General features: G+C 41.4%; 1 protein-coding gene across 2 annotated transcripts in view; it reads left to right on the top strand.

The window, feature by feature from the left end:
- LOC134356434 (mixed lineage kinase domain-like protein) overlaps positions 1-27,735 on the top strand; it is a 43,051-nt gene that overhangs the window by 8,217 nt on the left and 7,099 nt on the right. For both annotated transcript variants that reach the window (XM_063067379.1, XM_063067380.1), the window contains exons 3-6: positions 16,205-16,312; positions 22,804-22,981; positions 23,082-23,179; positions 25,421-25,556. In XM_063067379.1, the coding sequence (XP_062923449.1) occupies positions 16,205-16,312; positions 22,804-22,981; positions 23,082-23,179; positions 25,421-25,556 (520 nt within the window). The remainder of the gene's footprint in view (positions 1-16,204; positions 16,313-22,803; positions 22,982-23,081; positions 23,180-25,420; positions 25,557-27,735) is intronic.

The raw sequence follows: 27,735 nt of genomic DNA, 5'->3' as shown, positions 1-27,735 counted from the left end.
CTTTGTACTCCCTCTATGGCAAAGATGTCTTTCCTCAGATTAGGGGACCAAAACTGCACACAGTACTCCAGGTGTGGTCTCATCAAGGCCTTGTACAACTGCAGTAGTACCTCCCTGCTCCTGTACTCGAATCCTCTCGCTATAAATGCCAGCATACCATTCGCCTTTTTCACCGCCTGCTGTACCTGCATGCCCACTTTCAATGACTGGTGTATAATGACACCCAGGTCTCGTTGCACCTCCCCTTTTCCTAATCGGCCACCATTCAGATAATAATCTGTTTTCCTATTTTTGCCACCAAAGTGGATAATACATATAAATGTACAGTATATGGCAAATAAAGTTGATCTAATTTCTCCCACTGTTTATTCTATTCCTATTTGTTCTGACTGTTCATCAGATTCCTATTCATCGAGTGATCACTCTGTTCCTAATTTCCCCAATTTCCTTTCCGTTTTCCTCCCCTAGTGCACTATTCCTCCCCCAGTGCACTACTATTCACTTCCACTCTCTACCCCATAGCTGCTCACTTCCAGGAAAACAAAAATCACAAGCATGGACAAGTCATATGACACTTTGAGCATAGATGTGCAGAGAGAAGCATTCTGACTGGTTGCCTCACGTCTGGTATGGAACCTTCAACACACAGGATCACAGGAGGCTGCAGAGTGTTGAAGACTCCGCCAGTTCCATCATGGCACAGCCCTCCCCTTCCTTGAGGACATCTTCTAGAAACAGTGCCTCAATAAAGCTGCATCCATCACCCTCACCATCACCATCTTCTCATTACTACCATCAGGGAGGAGGTTCAGGAGCCTCAAGACCCACACTCAAAGATATAGAAAGCTTCCTCCCCTCTGCCATCAGATTTCAGAGTGGTCCATGACCAGGACCTCATTCCTTTCTTTTGGCACTATTTATTTACTTTGTAATTCACAGTCATTTTATGACTTTACACTGTATGGCTGCTGCAAAGCAGCAACATTCCTGTCATGAGGTGGCGATAATAAACCTGATTCTGATTCTGATTCTCTGAGACCTTGGCAGATTTTCTACTGCAGTGACCTTTTCGAGCTTTACCTCCATATCCCACACACCAATCTGCATGTCGAATAAATGCCGTGACTCAGTGGACTAGAAAATTCCATCTATTCATCACACCCTGAGTGAAGAAATTCCCCCTTAGCCCTTAACAGCCTTTCACTTATTTTCAAAATGCTCCTCCTCGTTCTAAACCCTTTAATGAGGGAAATGTCTTTCCTTCATGTGGCCCATAAAGCAAGAACATAACATAAGAAATAGGAGCAGGAGTAGGTCATCTGGACCATTGAGCCTGCTCTGCCTTTCGATAAGATGATGGCTGGTCTTGCCATGGACTCATCCCCACCTACCTGTTTTTTCCTCATAACCCTTAATTCCTCTACTATGTAAAAATCTATCCAACCTTGTCTTAAATATGTTTGCTGAGGTAGCCTCCACTGCTTCATTGGGCAGAGAGTTCCACAGATTCACTACTCCCCGGAAAAAGCAGTTCCTCCTCACCTCCATCCTAAATCTACTCCCCCGAATCTCGAGGCTATGTCCCCTGGTTCTTACCTCACCTACAATTGGAAACAACTTACCTGCCTCTATCTTATCTATCCCTTTCATAATTTTATGTTCCTGTAAGATTTCCTCTCATTCTTCTGAATTCCAGCAAGTACAATCTCAGGCTACTCAGTCTTCTCCTCATGGTCTAATCCCCTCGTCTCTGGAATCAATCTGGTGAACTTCCTCTGCACCGCCTCCAAAGCCATTATGTCCTTCTTCAAATAAGCAGACCAGAACTGCATGCAGTGCTCCAGGTGCAGCGTCATCTGTACCTTGTACAGCATAACCTCCCTGCTCTTAAATTCAATCCCTCTAACAATGAAGGCCAACATTCTATTTGCTTTCTTGATAGCCTGCCGCACCTGCAAACCAACCCTTTGTGATTCATGCACAAGCACTCCCGAGTCCCTCTGACCAGCAGCATGCTGGAAATTTTTTTACCATTTAAATAATAATCTGCTCTTTCATATTTCCTTCCAAAGTGGATGACCTTGCATTTACCAACATTGCACTCCATCTGCTAGACCCTTGCCCACTCACTTAACCTATTGATAGCTCTCTGCAGACTCTCCATATCTTCTGCACAATTTGCTTTTCCACTCAATTTAGTATCATCAGCAAACTTAGATACACTACACTCGGTCCCCTCTTCCAGATTGTTAATGCATTTCATTAACAATTGAAAGCCCAGCACTGATCCTTGTGGTACACCACTCACCACTGATTGCCAACCAGAGTAACACCCATGTATCTCAACTCTGTGGTTTCTATTAGTTAACCGATTCTCTATCCATGCTAATACATCACCCCCAATTCTATGCATCCTTATCTTATGGATAAGTCTTTTATGCAGCATCTTATTGAACTCCTTCTGGAAATCCAAATAAATAATGTTCATCTGTTCCCCTCCACAACTGCACTCATTATATCCTCAAAGAACTTCAATAAGTTTGTCAAACAGGACCAGCCTTTGCTGAATCCATGCCTGATGGATCCATTTCTTTCTAGATGCCTCATTATTTCTTCTTTAATGATAGCTTCAAGCATTTTCCCAACTACAGATGTTAAACTTACTGGCCTATAGTTACCTGCCTTTTGCCCACATCCTTTTTTTGAATAGTGGTGTAACATTCACCTTCTTCCAATCTGCTCAGAGTCCAGAGAATTTTGGTAAATTATCACCAAAGCCTCTACTATATTCTGCCATTTCTTTCAGTACCCTGGGATGCATTCCATTAGGACCAGGGGACTTACCTATTTTTAGGCCCACAAGTTTATTCAGCACGACCTCTTTAGTGATAGCTATTGGATTGAGGTCCTCACCTCCCATCGCATCCATATCATATCTCTTCGGCATGTTAGATGTGTCCTCCACTGTGAACACTGACACAAAATTGTCATTTTGAAAGCCTCTGCCATTTCCTTATTACCCAATATCAGTTCTCCCTTCTCATCCTCCAAGGGACCTACATTCACTTTAGCCACCCTTTTCCGCTTCATATAGTTATACAAACTTTTACTATCCGTTTTTATATTTTGTGCTATTTATTTTCATAATCCTATAGAATATAAGTCCTTAGATAAAAAAGTTAAAAGCTGATGTCAAAAAGCCAAAGAAGAATGGTTAAACCAGGAATGTGAGCAAATCCCTATTACTGATCCAAAAAGGTTACATCAACAAATCAAGAATATCACTGGTAAAAAGCTCCTCTGTTCTTCAGGTGGATCTTTGAAAGCAAAGGACGGTACCATTATCATGGAAAAAGATGAGATTATGAACAGATGGACTGAGTATATTCAGGAATTGTTTGAAGACGATTGAAGCGATAAACCAGAAATTAAGAAAAACATTGAAGGTCCAAGTATTTTAAAATCTGTAGTTCATAATGCAATAAATAAGATGAAGAAAGGAAAGGCAGCAGGTCCTGATGAATTAGTAATAGAACAAATTATTGCCCTTGAAGATTGTGGAATTGAAAAACTTACTGATTTAATCAATGATGTTTATGAGACTGGAATAATACCAGAAGAGATGAAAAAATCAGTACTTATCACTCTTCCTAAGAGACCTGGAGCAATAGAATGTGAATTACATAGGACTACAAGTTTAATGAGTCATATCACCAAGATACTTCTAAGAATTTTGATGACAAGAGCTAAAAGTCAGATACAAGCTGAAACAGGCAAAGAACAATGTGGTTTTGTGAAAGACAAAGGTACAAGAAACGCAATATTGATGTTAAGGATACTATCAGAACAAGCTATTCAAGTGCGAAAAGATTTGTTTGTTTTATCGACTACACAAAAACATTTGATAAAGTGAAAAACAATAAGTATTTGAAATATTACCGAAAACTCTCGATCTAGATTCGAAAGACCTCCGCCTAATCAGAAATCTGTACTGGGAACAAACTGCCGCTGTAAGAATAGATGGAGAAGTGAGTCAGTTTACGAAAATCAAGAGAGGAGTTAGACAAGGGTGTGTTTTCTCCCCTGATTTATTTAATGTGTACAGTGAAACAATATTACAAAAAATAAGAGACATCTTGGGAATCAAAGTTGGCGGTGAAAACATCAATAATTTCAGATATGCAGATGACCCTGTATTAATTGCAAGTACAGAGGAAGAACTACAAAACTTAATTGATATAATTGTTGAAGAAAGTGCAAAAATGGGTCTATCTATCAATTGCAAAAAGACAGAATGTATGGTGATATCCAAAAAGAAGGAGAATCCTATCTGCAGGCTGAGAATAAATGGGGAAGACATAAAACAAGTAAAGAACTTTTGCTACTTAAGAAGCTGGGTGACATCAGATTGCATGACTTGGACATCAAAAGAAGAATAGGGATGGCAAAAGACACCTTTATGAGAATGAAGAGTATACTGACCAATACTAAACTAGGCCTGACAACCCGCCTCAGAGTACTGAAATGTTATGTTTATCCAGTTATGTTATATGGCTCAGAATGTTGGACAATATCTAGTAACATGAGGAAATGAATTGTAGCAGCAGAAATGTGGTTTTTGAGGAGGATGCAAAGAATATCATGGACAAAACGAATATCTAACAAGGATGTCATGAACAGAGCAAACACAAAAAGAGAAATAATGTATGAGATCATGAAAAGGCAACGTAACTTTATTGGACATGTAATTAGGAAAGAGGAGTTAGAATGCACGGTAATTATGGGAAAGATTGAAGGGAAGAAAGCAAGAGGAAGGCAAAGACAAATGATGATGGAGACAGCAGCCAGAGAACTGGAAATGAATACCAATGAATTGATCCACTTGACCCGAAACAGGAGTGTGTGGGCCATGGCAGTCAAAACTCAAACTGGGCATGACACCTGATGATGATGATGATGATTTTCATAATTTATCTTCCCTTTCTTTATTGCTCACTTAGTGGTTCTTTGTTGCTTTTTAGAGTCTTCTCAATCTTCCAGTTTCCCACTACTCTTAGTAACTTTGTACACACGAGCTTTTTGGTTTGATAGCTTCTTTTATTTCCTTAGTTGTCCAAGGCTGGCTTTCCCCACCCTTACTGTTCTTGCTTTTAACTGGAGTATACTTTTGTTGAGCACCATGAAAAATTTCTTTGAAAATCTTCTAGTGTTCTTCAACCGTCCCACCATATAGCTTGTGTTCCCAGTCTACACTAGCCAAATCCTCCTTCATCCCACTGTAGTCTCCATTGTTTAGACATAATTCACTGGTTTTAGATTGAACTATTACACCCTCCATTTGTATGAGAAACTCAGTCATACTGTGATCACTCTTTTCAAGGGGATCCCAAACTATAAGATCACCAATTTTACCTGACTCATTGCACAGGACCAAATCTAAGATAGCACGTTCCTTCGTAGGTTCGGTAACATGCTGTTCAGGAAAGCCATCACAGATGCATTCTATGAAGTCTCCTCAAGACTGCTTTGACCAACTTGATTCACTCACTCTATGAGCAAGTTAAAGTCCCCCATGATAACTGTTGCTCCATTCTTACATGCTTCAGATATTTCTGTTTATTGCCTGTGCCACTGTAACGTTATTATTTGGTGGACAATAGGCAACTCCCACCAGTGATTTTTTTTCCCCTTTACTATTCCTAATCTCTACCCAGATGGATTCAACATTCTGCTCCTTATATCTTATATTATCTCTCACCATCGCCCTTAATTAAGCGCGCTTCCCCAACTCTATCCTTCTGTATTACATGGTATCCTTGGATATTTATTTCCCAATCCTCTCCATCTTGCAACCACGTCTCTGTAATGGCCACTAAATCATACCTCTTTGTACTGATTTGTGCCACAAGTTCACTGACCTTGTTTCAAGTACTACGGGCATTCAAATGAAGTGTTCTTACACTCATTGTGCTTTTAAAATTTTGTAATCTTCTACTCTTTTGTACTTGATTTTTCTTCACTCCACTTTTACTTTTCTCCCTTGCTTTTTTCTTTATCTTTATCCACACTTTTCTCTTTTACTTTATCCATACTTCTCCAATCTGTTGAACCCACATCCCTGCTATTTAGTTTAAAGCCCTATCCACAGCCCTAGTTATGTGATTCGCTGGGATCCAGGTTCCTTCACAGTTCAGGTGGAGTCCGTCCCATTGCTACAGCTCCCTCCTTCCTCAATACTGGTGCCAATTTCCCATGGATTGAAACCAACTTCTCCCACACCAATCCTTGAGCCACGCATTTAACTCTCTAATCTTCTTGACCCTACGTCAATTTGCACGTGGCTCTGGTAGTAATCCAGAGATTACCATCTTTTTGGTTCTGTTTTTTTAATTTAGTCCCTAGCTGCTTAAATTCCCTCAGCAGAACCTCCTTCCTCATTCTACCTATGTCATTGGTACCCACATGGACCACGACAACTGGATCTTTCCCCTCACACTGCAAATTCCTGTGCAGGTCAGATGAGATGTCCTGGACCCTGGCACCAGGCAGGCAACACAGCCTTTGGGATGATCTATCCTCATGACAGAAAACCTTATCTATTCCCCTGACTATACTATCCCCAATTACCACCATTTCTCTTCTCTTCCCCCTCTTGAATGAACTACGGTGCCACAGTTAGATTGCTCATCCTTCCTACAGCCCCACTCTCATCCACACAGGGAGGAAGAATCTCAGACCTGTTGGACAAGCTCAAGAGCTGAAACTCCTCCAGCACTGTCTCTTAAATCCCACGTCCCATCTCAGTCACATCACACCCTCTTGTCCCTGACCACAGAATGAATTTGAGAAAGCTAATCCAATGGGTGTAACTGCCTCCTGAAACAATGTGTCCAGATAACTCTCACCCTCCCTGATATACTGTAGTGTTTGAAGCTCAGATTCCAGGTCATCATCTTTGAGCCTGAGTTCCTCGAGCAGCCAACATTTGCTGCAGACGTGGTCACCAGGAACCACAATGGGGTCCACCAGCTCCCACATCATGCAGCTACAGCACATCACCTGATCCTGCATCATTCCTACTTTATTTAATTACCTGTAACTTAGTGACTTTCTACTCAACCACTACAAAAGCCTTACTTGCTACTTACTGTGCCTCATTGCCAAAACCCGTTGAGACAAAACCTCAAGTTCCCACTCCTACACTGATCCACTCACACAATGGCCGCTCCGCTTTTACCCTCCCTTACTTTTATTTGCTCCTGCTAATGAATCGCAAATCGATTGGTCCGCCACTAATGCGCCGAGCCCCGTGAAACGCTTCTTTTTTAAACTCTTCTCCCCGACCTCCTGAAAGCGCTCTCTCTGTGAATCGATTGGTCTGTCACTAATGCAGTCTGCTTAGTCCAAGAAATTGAAGTATTTTATATGTTTCAATGAGATCTCCTCTTATTCTTCTGAATAACAAAGACTAAAATCACAGTCTACTCCATCTCTTCCCATACAGCAATCTGCCATCTCTGGAATCAGTCAGAAATTTGTTAAACTTAGCAGCAGTGGTACAATGCCATACATAACATAGAAGAAGAAGGAAAATAAATAAATAAATAAAACTATCAATCAATTACAGTATACATATATTGACTAGATTAAAAATTGTGCAAAATCAGAAATAATATATATCTTAAAAGTGAGGTAGTGTTAAAGGGTTCAATGTCCATTTAAGAATCGGATGGCAGAGGGAAAGCAGCTGTTCCTGAATTGCTGAGTGTGTGCCTTCAGGCTTCTGTACCTCCTACCTGATGGTAACAGTGAGAAAAGGGCACGTCCTGGGTACAGGAGGTCCATAATAATGGACACTACCTTTCTGAGACACCTCGGGATTCTTTGCTGATGATTCTCTGTCATGTGCACCCTCCCTTTGAGAAGGAGACCAAATCTATAGTCAATACTCTAGATGCAGATTCCTCAAGGCCCTGTACAACTCCTTTTTGGCTGTGCTTCAATCCTCTCATGACAAAGGTTAAGGCATCCTAATTGCTAGCAGCACCTGCATGTTGGCCATCAGCAAATCATATACAAACACCAAAGTCAATACAGTCAATGAACCACTGACCATATCATCCCCCAATTCCCATGATAATACCCCTGACCCTAAATAATCTCACAGGACATCACCGAGGGGGAAGATTGGTTTCCTCATCCTTGACAAATTTGGGAACAGCATAGGACAGGCTAATACACTGGAACATGCTCTTTCTTTCTTTTTCTTTTCAAATCTTTTTATTGTTATATACAGGAAAAATAACATGAGTACATCGAAGTAACAACACTTACAATGCCTCAAAATAAGCATTATCTTAAAGATTGAAAAACAAAATTTGTGATAACAAAAAAAACCTACTAAGCAGAAAAGTGAGAAAAAAAAAGAACTCATTAGGTGTACAACCCCGGAGTCATGCGTCATACAAAAAGCTTCTAAAAATAAACATCAAACTGCCAGCCAGAAAAGAAAATATACTAAAAAAATTTACAGTTAGATCGTGGAAAAATTATATCAATTAACTCAAATGATAATAACGAGCAAATGAGCCCCATCTTTTCTCAAAATCAAATAAAGGTTCAAAGGTTCAACTTCTAATTTTCTCCAAACTAAGACATAGCATCACTTGAGAGAACCATTGTGACAAAGTGGGAGCTGATGTATCCTTCCACTTCAGCAAAATGGCCCTTCTAGCTATCAATGTAACAAATGCAATAACATGTTGGTCAGACACAGAAATACCATGAATATTTTGAGGAACTATTCCAAAGAGCACAGTTAATTTATTAGGTTGTAAATTAATTTTAAGTGCTTTAGAAATTGTTGAGAAAACCGACTTCCAGAACTGTTCCAATATAGAACAAGACCAAAACATATGTGTCATTGTAGCTATCTCAGTTTTACATCTATCACAATGACTATCAACATTGGGAAAGATTTTAGAAAGTCTCTCTTTTGTCAAATGATAATCATGTACAATTTTAAATTGAATCAATGAATGGCTATCACAAATTGAAGAAGAGTTAACCAACTTCAATATCCGCATCCAATCCTCCATCATAAAAGTCAAATTAAGTTCCTTTTCCCAATCCTGCTTAATTTTAGATAAAGGACGTTTATCCCATTGTAATAATAAATTATAAATTCTTCCAATAGAACCCTTAATCAAAGGATTCATACTCATAATCGTATCTGACAGGTCAGCCTCCAATATGTAAGGAAAATTACTTAAATATTTTTGTAAAAAATATCTAACTTGAAGGTATTGCAGAAAGTGTGAATATGAAAGAGAATATTTATCAATTAATTGTTCAAAAGACATCAATCTATCTTCTTTAAATAAACCCAAAAAAGAATTAATACCTTTATTTTTCCAAAGTAAAAATATTGGATCACTCAAAGAAGGCTCAAGAAAGTAATTTCGGTAAATTAAACTACAAAGTTTAAATTTTTTAAGATTAAAAAAATTGCGGAACTGGAGCCAAATTTGTAAAGAATACTTAATCACAGGATATAGGTTTAAATTAACAAATTTACTTAATTGCATAAGTAAAGGAGCTCCCAATAACAAGGTTAAATAAAACTGTTTTACAACTTTCAGTTCCAGGTCTACCCAAATTGGCCGATCACTTTTATCAAACTAGTATAACCAAAAAGACATATATCACACATTAACAACCCAATAATACATTCTTAAAATTAGGCAAAGCAAGACCTCCATCCTTTTTCAATTTTTGTAAGAACATGTTCTGAGAACAGCATAGGACAGGCTAATATACTGGAACATATTGTGAGAACAGCATAGGACAGGCTAATATACTGGAACATATTGTGAGAACAGCACAGGACAGGCTAATATGCTGGAATATATTGTGAGAACAGCATAGGACAGGCTAATATACTGGAACATATCAACATTAATAAAGTGTACATGCAGGAGCTTTTGATAAACATTAGGATAGATAAGTTCCTGAAACCTGATGGAATATGCCCCAGGTTACTGTGGGACGTGAGAGGAGAGATTGTTGCACCTTTGGTGATGATCTTTACATCCTCACTGGCCACAGGAGTGGTACCAGAGGATCGAGGGTACCTCCTTCATTCAAGAAAGGTAGTAGGGATAATCCTGGGAATTATAGACCAGTAAGTCTTTCTTTAGTCACATGACTAGCTACGTTGATGAGCAAACTATTGGAGAGGATTCTTAGAGACAGGGTGTACGAGCATTTGGAGAAACATAGGCTGATTACGATTAGTCAGCACGGCTTGTGGGGGCAGGTCATGTCTCACAAGTCTGATTGAATTTTTTGAGGAAGTGACAAAATTAGTTGATGAAGTGGATGTGGTGTATATGGATTTCAGTAAAGTGTTGGACAAGGTAGGTTGATTCAGAATGTCAGGAGGCATGGGATCCAGAGAAATTTGGTTGTATGGATCCAGAATTGGCTTGCCCACAGAAGGCAGAGGTTGGTGCATGTTCTGCGTGGAGGTCAGTGACTGGTGGTGTTCTACAGGGTCTGTTCTGGGACCCCTGCTCTTTGTGATTTTATAAATGGCTTGTGTGAGGGAGTGTGTTAGTAAATTTCCATATGAAACAAATGTTGGTCGTGTTGAGGATAGGGTTGAAGGTTGGCGTAGAGACATTGAAATGATGCAGAGCTGGGCTGAGAAATGACAGATGGAGTTAAATTTGGGTAAGTGTGAAGTGATACACTTTGGAAGGTCAAACCTGAAGGCAGAATACAGCATTAATGGCAAGATTTTTAGCAGTGTGGAAGAACAGAGAAATCTTGAAGTCAATGTCCATAAGTCTCTCAAAGTTACACACAGGTTAATCTGCTGGTTAAGAAGGTGTGTGGTGTGTTGGCCTTCATTAGCCAGGGGGTTGAGCTCAAGAGCCGTGAGGTAATGTTGCAGCTCTGTAAAACATCGGTTATACTATACTTCATTGTGCTCAGTTCTGGTCGCCACATTGTAGGAATGAGGTGGAAACTTTAGAGAGGGTTCAAAGAAAATTTACCAGATGTTGCCTGGATTAGAAAGCATGGATTATGAGGAAAGGCAAGCCAGGGCTTCTCTCTTTGGAGCAAAGGAGAATAAGAGATGACTTGACAGAGATGTGAAAAAATGATAAGAAGCATTGATAGAGTGGACAGCCAGAGCATTTTTCTCAGGGTGAAGATGGCTAATGGTTGAGGAATAATTTTAAGGTGATTGGAGGAAAGTATAGTGGGGATATCAGAGGTTGTTTTTTTCCACAGAGTGAGTGATACGTGCCTGGAATGCTCTGTTACTGGTAATGTTAAAGGCAGATACTTAGGAGACATCTAAGGGGGATTTAGATATGCACATGGATGAAAAAAAAATGGAGGGTCATGTGGAGGTAAACGTTAGATTGATCCTAGGAGTAGGTGTAAAGGTCAGCATGACATTGCGGGCAAAAGGGCCTGCACTGTGCTGTGCTATTGAATGTTTTATGTCCCACCATGCCCCCTCCCAAGTATACCAACATTTCTACAAAAAGTATCAATTCTGCTCTCCCGGCCTCTCATTGAACACTTCCCATGCTCCCAGCTAGGATCCCAATAATCTCCCCACCTCCAAATACTGACTTCCCATGTACCATCCGTACCACCTACTCAACCCATACTCCCACCCTCACCCATCCCCAATGCTGGGACCCATTCTAGTCAGATCTATGGGCATCCTCAGGAGAAGGAGGACAAGTGACACAGTTTCGAACATTTAGATATGCAACATAGGTTTTAGACATTGAGCCAACAAACAAAACAATGTTGGCTTGTCTCATCCTAGATATACAACATAGATTTTAGACATTGAGCCAATAAACAAAACAGCGTTGGCACACCTCATCCGAGTGTGCATGAGAATTTCGACGGACTCAAGTTTGTTTGCATTTTAACTTGTTCCATTCCACTGTAAAATGAAAGGCACAGAACTATAGGCATAGACAGAATCACTGCATACAATCTCTGTAAATTAAACTCATATAATAGTTATAAAGAAACCATTATACTGTTAATAGCTACAAAACTGGTTGGCAAAACCGAGCTGTGAGAAAGATACTAATATCTGTGAATAATCTGTGAAAATTTGAGCTTATCCGCTTGTGCAGGAAACATGGAAAAGAAGTAGTTTTTCCATCAGTGAGCATTAGTAAACGCGAGTTGACAGAAGAAACTGGATATGCTTTTGCATGAAATCAAAAATGTGAATGTATGGGCAGGATCCTTAACAGTATGGCTGAACAGAGAGATCTTGGGGTCCAAGTTCATAGCTCTTTGCATGTGGCTTCGCAGGTCAATAAGGTGGTTAAGAAGGCTTATGGAATGTTTGCTTTTATTAGTAGAGGCGTTGTTCAAAAGTTAGAAGGTTATATTGCAGCTTTATAAAACTCTGGTTAGGCCACATCTAGAGTATTGCATGCAGTTCTGGTCACCCCACTGTAGGAAGGATGTTGAGGCTTTGGAGAAGGTGCAGAAGAGGTTTAGCAGGATGCTGCCTGGTTTAGAGGGCATGTGCTATCACGAGAGGCTGGATAAACTTGGGTTGTTTCCTCTGGAGTGGAGGCTGAAGGGAGATCTGATAGAGGTTTACAAGATTATGAGAAGTATAGATAGAGTGGACAGAGAGTATCTGTTTCCCAGGGTTGAAATATCTAGGGGGACATGGACTGAAGATGAGAGGGGGAAGGTTCAAAGGGGATGTGCGGGGTAATTTTTTTTAACTCGGAGAATCATGGATGCCTGGAATGTGTCGCCTGGTATGATGGTAGAGGCAAATACACTGGAGGCTTTTAAGAGACATTTGGATAGTCACATGGATGTAAGGAAGATGGAGGGATATGGACATGGTGTAGGTAGGAGGGATTAGTGTTTGCGTGTTTTTGATTTGCTTTTTAGCTGGTTTGGCACAACATTGAGGGCCAAATGGCCTGTTCCTGTGCTGTACAGTTCTGTGTTTTATGTTCTATATTCTATGGGAATAAGAAGAAATTAGAAAGGCACATTCTACATATGTCTTTAAAGCATAGAGAATGGGATACATGAGTGAGACTGTCTCACTGCCATTCCACAGAGATTCCACAAAGAAAAGCTTACAAAAGTTTCAAAATACTAGGTAATGATAGAGATCTAGAAAATTATAAGGCTAGCAGGAAGGAGCTTAAGAATGAAATTAGAAGAGCCAGAATGGTCCATGAGAAGGTCTTGGTGAGCAGGATTAAGGAAACCTCCCAAGGCATTCTACAAGTATGTGAAGAGCAAGAGGATAAGACGTGAGTGAATAGGACCAATCAAGTGTGACAGTGGAAAAGTGTGTATGGAGCCGGGGGAGATAGCAGACATACTTAATGAATCATTTGCTTCAGGATTCACGACGAAAAGGGCTTTGGCGATTGTAGGGGTGACTTTCAGCGGACGGAAAAGCTTGGGCATATAGACATTAAGAAAGAGGATGTGCTGGAGCTTTTGGAAAGCATCAAGTTAGATAAGTCACCGGGACCGGACGAGATGTACCCCAGGCTACTGTGGGAGGTAAGAGAGGAGATTGCTGAGCCTCTGGCGATGAACTTTGAATCATCAATGGGGACGGAAGAGGTTCTGGAGGATCGGAGGGTTGCAGATGTTGTTCCCCTATTCAAGAAAGAGAGTAGAGATAGCCCAGGAAATTATAGACCTGTATGTCTTACTTCAGTTGTTCATAAGTTGATGGAGAAGATCCTGAGAGACAGGATTTATGAACATTTGGAGAGGCATAATATGATTAGGAATAGTCAGCATGGCTTTGTCAAAGGCAGGTCGTGCCTTACGAGTCTGATTGAATTTTCTGAGGATGTGACTAAACATATTGATGAAGGTCGAGCAGTGGATGTAGCATATATGGATTTCAGCAAGGCATTTGATAAGGTATTCCATGCAAGGCTTATTGAGAAACTAAGGAGGCATGGGATGCAAGGTCACCTTGCTTTGTCAATCCAGAATTGGCTTGCCCACAGAAGGCAAAGAGTGGTTGTAGTTGGGTCATATTCTGCGTGGAGGCCGGTGACCAGTGGTGTGCCTCAGGGATCTGTTCTGGGACCCCTACTCTTTGTGATTTTTATAAATGACCTGGATGAGGAAGTGGAGAGATGGGTTAGTAAATTTGCTGATGACACAAAGGTTGGAGGTATTGTGGATAGTGTGGCGGGCTGTCAGAGGTTACAGTGGGACATTGATAGGATTCAAAATTGGGCTGAGAAGTGGCAGATGGAGTTCAACTCAGATAAGTGTGAGGTGGTTCATTTTGGTAGGTCAACTATGATGGCAGAATATAGTATTCATGGTAAGACTCTTGGCAGTGTAGAGGATCAGAGGGATCTTGGGGTCTGAGTCCATAGGACACTCAAAGCTGCTGTGCAGGTTGACTGTGTGGTTAAGAAGGCATATGGTGCATTGGCCTTCATCAACTGTGGGGTTGAGTTTAAGAGCCGAGAAGTAATGTTACAGCTTTATAGGACCCTGGTCAGACCCCACTTGGAGTACTGTGCTCAATTCTGGTCACCTCACTACAGGAAGGATGTGGAAACTGTAGAAAGGGTGCAGAGGAGATTTACAAGGATGTTGCCTGGATTGGGGAGCATGCCTTATGAGAATAGATCGAGTGAACTTGGCTTTTCCTCCTTGGAGCAATGGAGGATGAGAGGTGACCTGATAGAGCTTTATGAGATGATGAGAGGCATTGATCATGTGGATAGTCAGAGGCTTTTTCCCAGGACTGAAATGGCTAACATGAGAGGGCATAGTTTTAAGGTGCTTGGAAATGGGTACAAAGGAGATGTCAGGGGCAAAATTTTTTACACAGAGAGTGTTGGTGAGTGTGTGGAATGTGCTGCTGGTGACGGTGGTGGAGATGGATATGATAGGGTCTTTTAAGAGACTCCTGGATAGGTTAGATTATTAGATTATGAAGACACGCAGTCCCCTTTTATTGTCATTTAGTAATGCATGCATTAAGAAATGATACAATATTTCCTCTGGTGTGATATCACAAAACACAGGACAGACCAAGACTGAAAAACTAACAAAACCACATAATTATAACATGTAGTTACAACAGTACAACAATACCATAACTTGATGAAGAAGTCCATGAGCACAGTAAAAGTTCAAAGTCTCTCAGAGGTCCCACATCTCACGCAGATGGGAGAAGGAAGAAAAACTCTCCCTGCCATACCCGACCACAGTCCGACTCTGAGTCATCTGTAAACTTCAAGCTCTGATCAGCTGTCCGACACCGAGTACTGAGCGCCATCTCTGTCCGAATGATTTGACCTCCATCTCGGTCGCCAACAGCAGGCAAAGCCGGGGATTTTGAGTCCTTCCCTCCTAAAGATTCCCGACCCCGCAGTAACGACAGCAGCGAACGAACATTTCAGAAATTTTTCCAGATGTTCCTCTGTGCTTTCACGTCCGTCTCCATCAAACCAGAATTGTCTGCGGCCCCCATTTAACGGATACGATTATCATTTTTCACCAGAGGGCTGCACACATGGAGCTTGGAAAAATAGAGGGCTATGGGTAACCCTAGGTTAGGTAACCCTTGGAGAGCTCCTTGCGTACAGTTTCAGAGTCTAAATTCTGGAAGGACTTTTTCAGCATCGTTTATTGACCTGAAACATTGAATGATTGCTCATTCCACAGATTCAGTGTGACTGGCTAAGTTCTTCCAGCTTTTCTGTTTGTGTGCCATGGTTGAAGCATTTTCTGAGAGGAAATGGTGAATGAACTGTTTTTCGGCAGCAACAGTTTACCACCTAGCATTTTGATTGCTTTTCATCTGGCTTTAGATTCATATTAATTACAGCCTCTTGCTTTCCAGAGAACATAAATCAAAGCCTTATTTATAAGTAACTTTCTAGAATCTCCCTGTTGAGAAATGTTCAAATATTTCTAAAAATCTTTCAGGTTCATTGACATAACATTGTTCCAATATTTCACATACACAACAAAACAAAAAATGTCATTTGTTTCCAAGACTCAGGAAGATTCATTACTTTAAATATTCCTCCTATTTTGTAATAAGTCCTATGCCAGTTTTGTGTGTTCTGAATATTTGTGGTAAGAGAGCCTGACTCTGCTAACAGCTCCTAACCTGACATTACAGCATTGCATTCAGTGGAGGAGAGAATGCAGCAGGCTGTGGAGACTTTGCATGATGACCTGGGAGAAGTTAAAATGAATCTGAAAGATATCCAACGTATAATGGAGGCCTGTGAGTATACAACGGAAAAACAACAATGCGCTCAGCACATTCATTTATTTAGGTTCTCAGTCTCACAAGGCAGTTAATATGTCACACAGTACATCTGAGTCCACAGCCAGTCAGGTAATTTATCTATAGCCAATTGTCCTTGAGCATACAAGTTATCCTCTTAACTACGACAATCGTTTTGGGTGAAGACTCTCTGCTGTGCATTAGTCACTACCCAGACTCTAGAGTTATAGATACAACAAGTCTTTCATTTAATCAACACAAGTATGCAGTGGAGCTTCTCCAGTCGTTAGAATGGACTGATCTTTATACACTACCAAAGACACTGTTGTTAGACTTGCACCCTAAGGCCCTTCTCTGCATAAATGTTCCTAAAGTCCCTGCCATTTAGTCTACATGTCCTACCAAAAATTAACATCTCAAAGCGCATTATCTCATACTTATCTGGACTAAGTTCCATCGGCCACCATCGTGCCCAAAATTTCCAGCTGATCTGTGTCTTACTGTATCCATATCCAACCTTCTTTGTTATCTACAACCACACCAATTTTTGTGCCATCTGCAAACTTACCAATCTGATCAATTATAGTCTCATCCAAGCCATATTACAAACAACAAAGGTCCCATTGGGACATGACTTGTTATATACTTCAAGTAAGAGAAACACCCAACCATCACTACCCTCTGCCTTGTATCAACAAGACAGTTCTGGATCCAGTTAGCCAACACATCTGGAGTCCCTTACGTTTTAACCTTCCAGCTTAACATTTGGGACCTTGTCAAAAGTCTTATTGAATTCAATGCAAACTGCATCTACTGTACTGCCTTAATCAATTTTCTTAGTCACCTTCTCAAACAACATAATCAGATTTTTGAGACTTAATTTCTTCTATACAAACCCAAGCTGAATCCTTCTAATCTTTCCGTGTCTTTCCAAGTGAAAGTAAATCCAAATCTTCTCCAACATTCTCCCTGCTGCTGATGTAAGGTCGATTGTTCTGCAGTTCCTTATCCTAATGCCTCTCTAAATAAAGAAACAACATTAACTAACCTCCAGCCTTCTGGTACCTTGCCTTTGTCTACTGAAGATGTAAAAATCTCCAGCAGAGCCCCAGCAATCTTCTCTTAACATTCTGATCTAATTCCAAAAGTTATGGGGATTTATCCACCCTAATGTTGTGATATTTATAACACTTCCTCCTTCCTGATGCATATGTGTTCCAGAGTATCATTCTACCCCTCACAAGCTGCCATCCTCCACGTGCTTCGCCTTGGTGTCTCCCGATAAGAAGTACTCATTTATGGCTTTGTTCATACCCTCTGGCCCCACACAAAGATTACTAATTTGGTTATAATGGGGCTTACTCTCTCTTTCGTTACTCTCTCACTTCTAATATATTTTTCCCTTTAACCCTACTTGCCAAGGTCATTTCATTGCCCCTTTTTGCCCCCCTAATTTCCTTCTTCTGTCTTATATCCTCCGTTTTAGAATTACGGAGCATACATGCAGCTTATAATTAGCCGGTTTACCTTTTCAAGTCAACCTAGATAAAACAAAATGATACCAAGTAAGAATATTAATTGTATTTCTGTTTAATGTATTTCTACAGTTTACTTTCCTCCTACACATATCTAAGAGTCAAGTGTAACATAAATATAAGCCATAACAGCACATCAGTCAAGATGGCACCAGTGAGCATCAATTCCTCGGGTGACATCTTCCAGATAGTTAATAATTTCAGTTTTTCTATATCTTCTACTTACTTTGCTTTTGAAACCGCTGGAGCCTGTGACTTGCAGTCTGTAGTTCGATCGAGTGAGCCAGCACTCTGCTGTCCCTGAGAAAACTCCCAGAGAGACATGCAAGCACGAGCTACCACGAGGAGGAGCTCAGAGATGAGACCGAGGAGCCATAAATGATTATGTTTCTCGCTGTTTAAAATGTCAAGGGAAGTTGAAACATTGAGGCAAATGCAGAGAAGTGCAAGCGGTTCTCAGAGGGGCCACTGTTTCGAGCACTGCCCTCGGAGGAGACACTAGTTTGAGTCGTTTCCTTTGGAGAGGCCACTGGTTCAAGTCGCTGGGTCCTGATGCTCTTTGAGATTTTATGGAAATTTTGAGAGTTATGGATTGGACTGTGGTTCCTATTGGCTTCTTTCAGTTCTATGTTCCACAAGATCACAAGACAAAGGAGCAGAAGTAGGCCACTCGGCCCATCGAGTCTGCTCCGCAGCTCCCCCATGAGCTAAACTATTCACCCATCTAGTTCCAATTTCCGACTTTTTCCCCATATCCCTTGATACCCTGACTAATTAGATACCTGTCAATCTCCTTAAACACCCTCAATGATCGGGCCTCCGCAGCCATACGTGGCAACGAATTCCACAAATCCACGACCCTCTGGCAAAAAAAATTCTCCTCATCTCTGTTTTAACTGGGTACCCTCTAATTCTAAGACTATGACCTCTTGTCCTGGACTCACCCACCAAGGGAAACAACCTTTCCACATCTACTCTGTCCAACCCTTTCAACATTCGAAACGTTTCTATGAGATCCCCTCTCATTCTTCTATACTCTAATGAATACAATCCAAGAGCCGACAGACGCTCCTCATATGTTAGCCCCTGCATTCCAGGAATCATCCTCGTAAATCTCTGAACTCTATCCAACATCAGTACATCCTTTCTAAGATAGGGGGCCCAAAACTGCACACAGTATTCCAAATGAGGTCTCACTAATGCCCCATAGAGCCTCATCAACACCTCCTTGCTCTTATACACTATTCCTCTTGCCAACATAGCATTCGCTTTCCTTACCACCAATCCAACTTGGTGGTTAACCTTTAGGGTATCCTGCACGAGGACCCCCAAGTCCCTTTGCACTTCCGATTTTTGAATTTTCTCCCCATCTAAATAATAATCTGCCCAATTATTTCTTCTTCCGAAATGTACAACCGTACATTTGTCAACGTTGTATCTCATCTGCCATTTCCTTTCCCACTCTCCTAAACTGACTAAGTCTCTCTGCAACCTTTCCGTTTCTTCAACATTTCCTGCTCCTCCACCTATCTTGGTGTCATCCGCAAACTTGGCCACAAAACCATTTAATCCATAATCCAAATCATCGATATACAACGTAAAAAGAAGCGGCCCCAACACCGACCCCTGCGGAACACCACTAATAACCGACACCCAATCAGAATAGGATCCCTTTATTCCCACCCTTTGCTTTCTGCCTATCAGCCAATGCTCCACCCATTTCAATATCTTTCCTATAATTCCATGGGCTCTCATCTTATTAAGCAGCCTCATATGCGGCACCTTATCGAAGGCCTTTTGAAAATCCAAATACACAACATCCACAGCCTCTCCCTTGTCAATCTTATTCGAGGTTACCTCAAAAAATTCCAATAAGTTGGTAAGGCAGGATCTTCCCTTCATGAAACCATGCTGGCTTCGGCCTATCTTGTCATGCACCTCGAGGTATTTCATAAGCTCATCCTTGAGGATTGACTCCAATATCTTTCCAACCACCGATGTTAGACTAATAGGTCTGTAATTTTCTTTTTGCTGCCTCCTTCCTGTCTAAATTCTCTGCCACAGCAAACTGTTGAGGCCAGTTCATTAGCTATGTTTAAAAGGAAGTTAGATATGGCCCTTGTGGCTACAGGGGTCAGGGGGTATGGAGGGAAGGCTGGGTTCTGAGTTGGATGATCAGCCATGATCATAATAAATGGCGGTGCAGGCTCGAAGGGCCGAATGGCCTACTCCTGCACCTATTTTCTATGTTTCTATGTTTCTATGTTAAATAGCGGAACTACATTTGTGACCTTCCAGTCCTCTGGAACCATACCAGAGTCTATTGATTCCTGGAAGATCATTTCCAATGCTTCCACAATCTCCAAAGCCACCTCCTTCAGAACCCTTGGGTGCACCTCATCCGGGCCGAGAGACTTATCTATTCTTAGTCCACTTAGCTTCCCAAGCACTTTCTCTCTAGTTATCTTGACTGTACCTAATTCTATTCCCTGATACCTCTGGTTATCAGGTATATTGCTCATGTCTTCCACTGTGAAGACTGATGCAAAATACTCATTCAGTTCCTCCGCCATCTCTGTTATCCATTATAATTACTCCAGCATCATTTTCAATCGGTCCCATATCTACCCTTGTCACTCTTTTACTCTTCATATATTTAAAAAAACTCTTAGTATCCTTTTTTATGTTAATCGCCAACTTCCTTTCATAATTCATCTTTTCTTTCTTAATAACTTTCTTAGTTTCTTTCTGTAAGTTTTTGAAGGTCTTCCGGTCCTCATTTTTCCCACTAATTTTTGCTTCCTTGTACGCAGTTTCTTTTGCTTTTATTTTTGCCTTAACCTCTCTTGTTAGCCACGTTTGTGCCATTTTTCCATTCATGATTTTCTTTTTTTTTTTGGAATATATTTTTCCTGCATTTTCCTTATTTCTTGTAGGAATTTCATCCAATTCTGCTCTGCCGTCCCTCCATTTAGATTACTTTTCCAATTGACTTGGGCCAGTTCCTCTCTCATACCACTGTAATTTCCCCTGTTCCACTGAAATATCGATACACCTGATACCAGCTTCTCCTTTTCAAATTTGAAACTGAACTCAATCATATTATGATCCCTACTTCCAAGAGGTTCCTTTACCTCCAGCTCCCTAATTGCCTCAGGTTCGTTACACAGCACCCAATCCAAAACAGCCAGTCCCCTGGTGGGCTTCTGGACAAGTTGCTCCAAAAAGCCATCCTATAGGCATTCTACAAACTCTCTCTCCTGAGATCCATTACCTTCCCGACTTTCCCAATCCACTTTCATATTAAAATCCCCCATAATTATCTTGACATTGTCCTTCTGACATGCTTTTTCTATTTCCAGCTGCAACTTGTAGTCCACATCCCGACTGCTGTTTGGAGGCCTGAATATAACTGCTATTAGTGTCTTTTTACCCTTGCCATTTCTTAATTCTACCCATAAGGATTCTACCTCTTCTGATCCTATGTCCCTTCTTTCTATTGATTTGATATCGTTACTTACCATCAGGGCCACGCCACCTTCCTATCCTTCCTGTACACTGTGTATCCTGGGATATTCAGTTCCCAATCACATACATCATTTAGCCATGACTCGGTGATGGCCACAATGTCATACCTTTTAACCTGCAGCTGTGCAGCAAGGTCATCCACTTTATTTCTAATGCTGCGTGCATTTAAGTACAATACATTTAGATCGGTACCTGTTGCCACTTGTGCTATATATCTATTTTGCAGCAAATTATCCTGTATATTCACCGGCCTGTCCTTCTTACCATCTTTGCTGCACAGTATTGTTGACTTATTTCTATTTTCCTCTTCCTCGATCCTAACACCTTGGTTTCCTTCCCCTTGCCAACTTAGTTTAAACCCTCCCTAACAGCTATATTAAACAATCCCGCTAGGATATTAGTACCTTTTGAGTTTAGGTGTAATCCATCTTTTTTGTTCAAGTCATACCTTCCCCAAAATAGATCCCAATGATTCAAGAATTTGAAACCCTGCCCCCTGCACCAGTTACTTAGCCACACATTCATCCGCTTAATTTTGCTGTTCTTACCATCATTAGCGTGCAGCTCGGGCAGCAATCCTGATATTATTACTCTGGAGGTCCGGCTTTTCAATTTTCTTCCTAGCTCCCAGTAATCTTTCTTCAGGACCTCCTCTCTTTTTCTGTCTATGTCATTGGTACCAACATGTACCAAGACTTCCGGCTGCTCGCCCTCTCTCCTCAGCATACTCTGGACTCGATCTGAGACATCCCGTACCTTGGCACCAGGGAGGCAACACACCATCCGGGTATCCTTGTCCGGCTCGCAGAATCTCTTGTCCGTCCCCCTTACAATGGAGTCCCCTATAACTACCGCATTCTTTTCGTGTTCTCGCCCATTCCTTCTTGTTGCTGATTGGTGGGCTGGGGTTTTGGGGTTTGATGTCCTTGCTGTTGTTTCTCCTTGTGGGTGATCTGTCAGTTTTCGTGTGAGGGAAGGGCTGGGGGTGGTTTGGGGGTATGTTAGTTTTTTCTTTTGTGTGGGGGGTAATTGATATCTTTCAACTACTCCTATGGTTTTCTGTATTTTTGGGCTACCTGGAGAAGTCAAATCTCAGCATTGTATTCTGCATACATACCTGAATCACAAAATGAACGTTTGAACCTTTAATGTTGTGGTGTAAAGAACTCCAGGATTTCAATCCAACGATGGTGAAGGTTGACAAGTTGTGTCAAAGTACTGCACAAGAATGGTTGCATTTGCCTGGACTTGTGCTCTCATCTTTCGAGCTTTTGGAGATAATGATAGACTATTGAGTTGAGGGAGCAGCATCCTGCATATAACGTATTTGTCCTGGGAATATTGACCAAATTAGCAAAAGTATGAAGAACATGTTTTCCACTGGTTATCCAGGTCTGGTGTTGACGTGTCTCTCTTCTCTTGTAGACCAATCGAAAACTTCTGTTCACCCAGTGCAGGGAATTCTGGAATTAAACCCAGAGAGCATTGAAATAGAGAGCAAGCCCTTTCTGAAAACTAACAATTACAGATATTACAAAGGAACGTTGCACAAATTTCCAGTAGCCATTAAACGTTTTGTTAATGCTGGATCATCCAATGTGGAGTGAGTATGGATAACAAAACAGAATTGAGTTGAATTTAATGCTTCACACTCACAGGAATGCAAGGATTGATGGCTTGGTGCTTTCTTCCTTCCCCTACAGGAAAATACGCAATGTTTTTCACAAAGAGGCTGAGACCATGAAGCACTTTGAATCCCCAAATATCGTGCGAATTTATGGAATCTGCATTGATCAAAGGGGTAAGCTAGTCCCAGGCATGAATTTTTAATGAGTTCTCAGGAAAGAAGGATTTGGCTTTAAAAAGCACCTTTCACAATTCAGAACCTGCCAAAACACTTCACTGCCAACAAAGTAGTTTTGAAACGTAATTTTATAATTGTTGTAATTTGGGAAATTTAAATGAAAACTGTTTTGATTTTTGTTTGGGTGCTGTTTCCAACTGAAATCTCTTTCATTTATTACTTGCTTTCCAGCCCACCTATCTCATTTGACTGTGAAAATGAAGTTTAGAATTACCCCATTGGCTCATATGGATATTCAGGCATTCTAATATGCTGCTGCCTTAGTCCTTGCAGCATTAACATTCAGAACCATGGGCTAGATAGGAGATTAAAATCACTCATGGGCCAAGATCAGTGCAGCAGGAGGAGAGATTAAAGACACAGAGATTCATTAGCGCAGTTAGTCGGCAACTCTTACAACCCCACTGTTGTGTTATGATGAAGAGTGATCAAGATGAACTGTAGTCATTTGTATTTACTGCATTGCTATAGTAGCTTTTGGAATCTTGTCCTCCACGCCAGTTTCAACATAGCTAGTCATGTGACATTACATATCGTCCTCTTCCTCCATTTCATCAAGGTCTCCACCCTAATTAAATAGCAGGCAGGTTATGGGTGCTGTTAAGTCTCGGCTGGACTCCCCTGCCAAGTTACTGCTGTGCTGTTGTTGCTGGTTGTTGAGGTGTAAAGGAGGTTATCACTGGGACTACAATTTGTAGAAATCTTTATAAGAAGCTTCTTGATAGTGTTCCTTTAGTGTCGTTATGTCATGTCTCCCCCTTCTGCTCTGCTGAGAAATGAGCCTGAGGGATATCCCTGATAAATGGCACCTCTCCCCTGCTCCTCTCCCCTGCTCCTCTCCCCTGCTCCTCTCCCCTGCACCTCTTGCCTCTGTTGCTTCTCATGGCTCTCCCTGCTCCACTCCTCTGGCAGTGGCTGCCCTTGGTGGTATTGTAGGACCGTGTAGTGTGTAGCAGATGATGATGAAGTCACTCCATCTGTTTGGTTTGTACTGCCGTGCACCCCAGAACAGAAGGCAGCAGAATCTCATCTTGACAGGACCTCTGTTGCTCCTATTGTATCTGGCCACCGCCGCCTTACTTGGGAAGTGCAATTGTGTGAGTGGCAATGTTCATGTTGGCAAGATCCATCCCTCAGGTTTCCTGCTGACAGCAGAGTGTTCCCCTGAGTGTAAGAAAAGTAATAAAGTAGCGCCTTGTTCAACCATAACTGTTGTAGGTTGCACCCTGAAACTCTAGAACGTACCAGAAAGGGGAAATAATGAGTGTTGCTCAAAAGGTAACCTAATTAGGTGCATACTCGATCCCAGGAAAGTGTCAGAAGTGTCCATTAAAGATCTTCATTGAGTATTCTTTTTTCTGACAGAAACAAGTGCAAGGATGATTAGCCTGTGAAATATCATTTCACCAGCAAATCATCCTGTGAAAGGAAGTACAGAAGCCTTGGGTCCAGCATGGCCAGGTTCAGGGACAGTTATTACCCTACAGCCGTCAGAGTTCTTCCTGCACCAGAGTAGATAACTTCACTCACCTCAACTCTGAACTCATTCCATGACCTATGGACTCACTTTCAAAGACTGCAGAACTCAAGTTCCCAGTATTATTTGTTTATAATTATTATTGTATTTGCAGTTTGTCTTTTATAGACATTTAAATTCTACAGGGCTTTAAAAAGAGGGGCCAATTTGGAATGAAAAAGCAGATCACGGAATGCCACACTCGGGTACTAAACAATACTTAGCTCTGTATTCCCAGGTGGTAGATGAAATGGAAAGGATAAAAATAGAGAAGATAAGCAGCAGGTACATCAAACATGGATAACGCAGGTTCTAATATATTCCATTTGAGGAAGAAGGGTAAAATTATGGTTGCTCTCTGGACAAAGTCTTCAGATTTTGGTTCCTAATTCACACTCTAAAGCAGTGTCTACACGAGACTTAACAGAACAACCATGTGAATGGTTGCAAGGCTCAGGCCAGGGCAACACACTCACCCCAAGCTGGATCAATATAAACTGAGCTTTCAAATAAAATAAGATTTTATTGAGTCAGGAAGTACTTATAGATGGGACAAGCGCAACAGGATTCATAACACCAGCACACAAACCATGTTTAGTTTCTGTCCAGTCACCAAATCTCAGCAAGTCTCAGACTGATTGCCATACTGGTTTTCCCATCAGGTGCCACCCCTGAGTTCCTGATTGTGATGGAGTATTGTGAGCTGGGGTGCCTGCGCAGCGTTCTGGAAGGCAAGTGGCATCTCAGCTGGCAGAGTCGTGTTCACATGGCACTGGATGCTGCCAGTGGCTTGTACAGGTAGCCTTTCTTATCACTGGAGAATGGAGAGATAATGCTGCAGCTTAGCAGAGTTGTTCATCCCTGGGTTTGCCAAACACAGAATGTAGATATTACTTTAGGATACTGACTCACTCCAAAGTGATGGCACCGAGCCTACATAAGGAACTCATAACCGTGGACACACACAAAAAAAGCTGGAGGAACTCAACAGCAACTGTGGGGAGGAATAAACAGTCAACATTTCAGGTCATGGCCTTTCATCAGGACTGGAAAGGAGGAAGAAGCCAGAATCAGAAGGTGGGAGAGGGGAAGGACTACAAGTTGGCAGGTGAAGCCAGGTGAGGGGTAAGGTGGGTTGGTGGGGGAGGGGGGATGAAGTGAGAAGCTGGGAGGTGATAGATGGAAGAGATAAAGGGCTGAGAAGAATGAATCTGAAAGTACAAGATATCATTCCTCCTAATAAATGCTACCTGACTTGCTGAATTCCTCCGGCATTTTGTGTGTGTTACTCTGGACTTCCGGCATCTACCAACTCTCCTGTTCTTGTAGCCACGGATCTACTAAAATTATTAGAATATTCCAGGAGCTTCTCAGAAGAGAAGCAGCACCAACTAAAAGGAAAGATGTTTGAAGGTAGGTTATAATGCCATCAAAATGTTTCAAATGGGATGGAAATTTTATTAAGAAAACTACTTATTCTGCTTTGGGAATCTAAGATAAGAAATAGACCTGGACCTTTTAGCAATGACATTAGAAAGCACATTCTCAAAGATTCATTTATTATCAAAGTATACAACTCTGAAATTCTTCAATTCAACGGGTAGCCAGGAAACCAAGAATGAAAAGAAAAGCAGCATGATCATCAACCCCCAAAATCCCACCTCCCCACAAAAAAAATAACAAAAACAGAATAGGCACATCGAACCCAAAATCCCTCCACCCACACAAAAAATGCAAACAAAATGTATCAGGCACATCGACCCCCAAATCCCTCCTCTCTCACAAAAAAAATGAACAAAACAGATCAAGCACATGGACCTTCAAATCTCCACAAAAACATATCAGGCACATTGACCCTAAAATCCCCACAAAAGTAGATCAGGCGCATCGACCCCATGTCCCTTCTCCTGCACAAAAAAATGAACAAAACAGAACAAAACAAAGACTCACCAAAACTCATTCTCACCCAAAAGATTAGTTGAAATCTTGAATATTAAACCCACAAAGCTGTGAATACAGGTCAATGGAATTTTAAGTCCAAGTCCAAAAGTTTTTTTATTGTATAACTTCATGAAGGGAAGTAGAGAGAACCCAGGTCAACAAACTGAGGTAAATGTTAGCTTTGATCTATAGGAATAATGGAAAGGGTCAAGGGATTGAATGTCCTACAAAATCCTATAAATTCCTAAATCATTGCTGTGAGAAAAACATTTAAAATCATAATCAGCTCAGGAAAGGGTGTTACTGAAGATGGAGTCGAATCAACACTCTCTGATAGTGAAGGAAGGATTTTACAGGAGCGTTGGAAGATGTCCTTTGTTCTGAGACCTGGCTGAGAAACAGCTATCACCTCCTCCTGGAGCTTGGCCTTGCGTTCAAATCATCCGCTTTGTGGCTGCTCACCTGCACTCACTGTTGTACAACTTGCCTGTACAGTGTACCCCCACCCACCCCCCCGTGGTATGAAGGGTTACATTCCTAGAGAACCATCCATATCATGATTTTTATGTAACGCCAACCCACATGTGTAGCAGTTAGCACAACACTTTACAGCACGCCAGCTGTAAGATCAGGGTTTCATTCCCGCCGCCGTCTGTAAGGAGTTTCTACGTTATCCCCATCACCGTGTGGGTTTCCTCCAGGGCTCCCATTTCCTCCCACATTCCAAATATGCACGGTTAGGATCAATGAGTTGTGGGTATGCTATATTGGCAGGCTGCTCAGCACAATCCTCACTGATTTAATTTGATGCAAATGATGCATTTCAGTGTATATTTTGATGTTCCGATGTACATGTGACAAATAAAGCTAATCTTTCGTCTCTATCTTCTTTTCACCCCTTGAATCCCATAGAGGTGCATTCCTTTTTGGAGGTTTCCACTCAGCAGGAATGTGCCCACAGTCAATCACGATAAAGATGGAAAGCATTTATGTTCTTTTACATCACAAGGAACATGGAATAAACAAGGAAATTCTG

Source organism: Mobula hypostoma, chromosome 14 (genome assembly GCF_963921235.1).
Source record: "Mobula hypostoma chromosome 14, sMobHyp1.1, whole genome shotgun sequence".
NCBI lineage: Eukaryota > Metazoa > Chordata > Chondrichthyes > Myliobatiformes > Myliobatidae > Mobula > Mobula hypostoma.
This window is presented reverse-complemented; position numbering and strand designations above follow the sequence as displayed.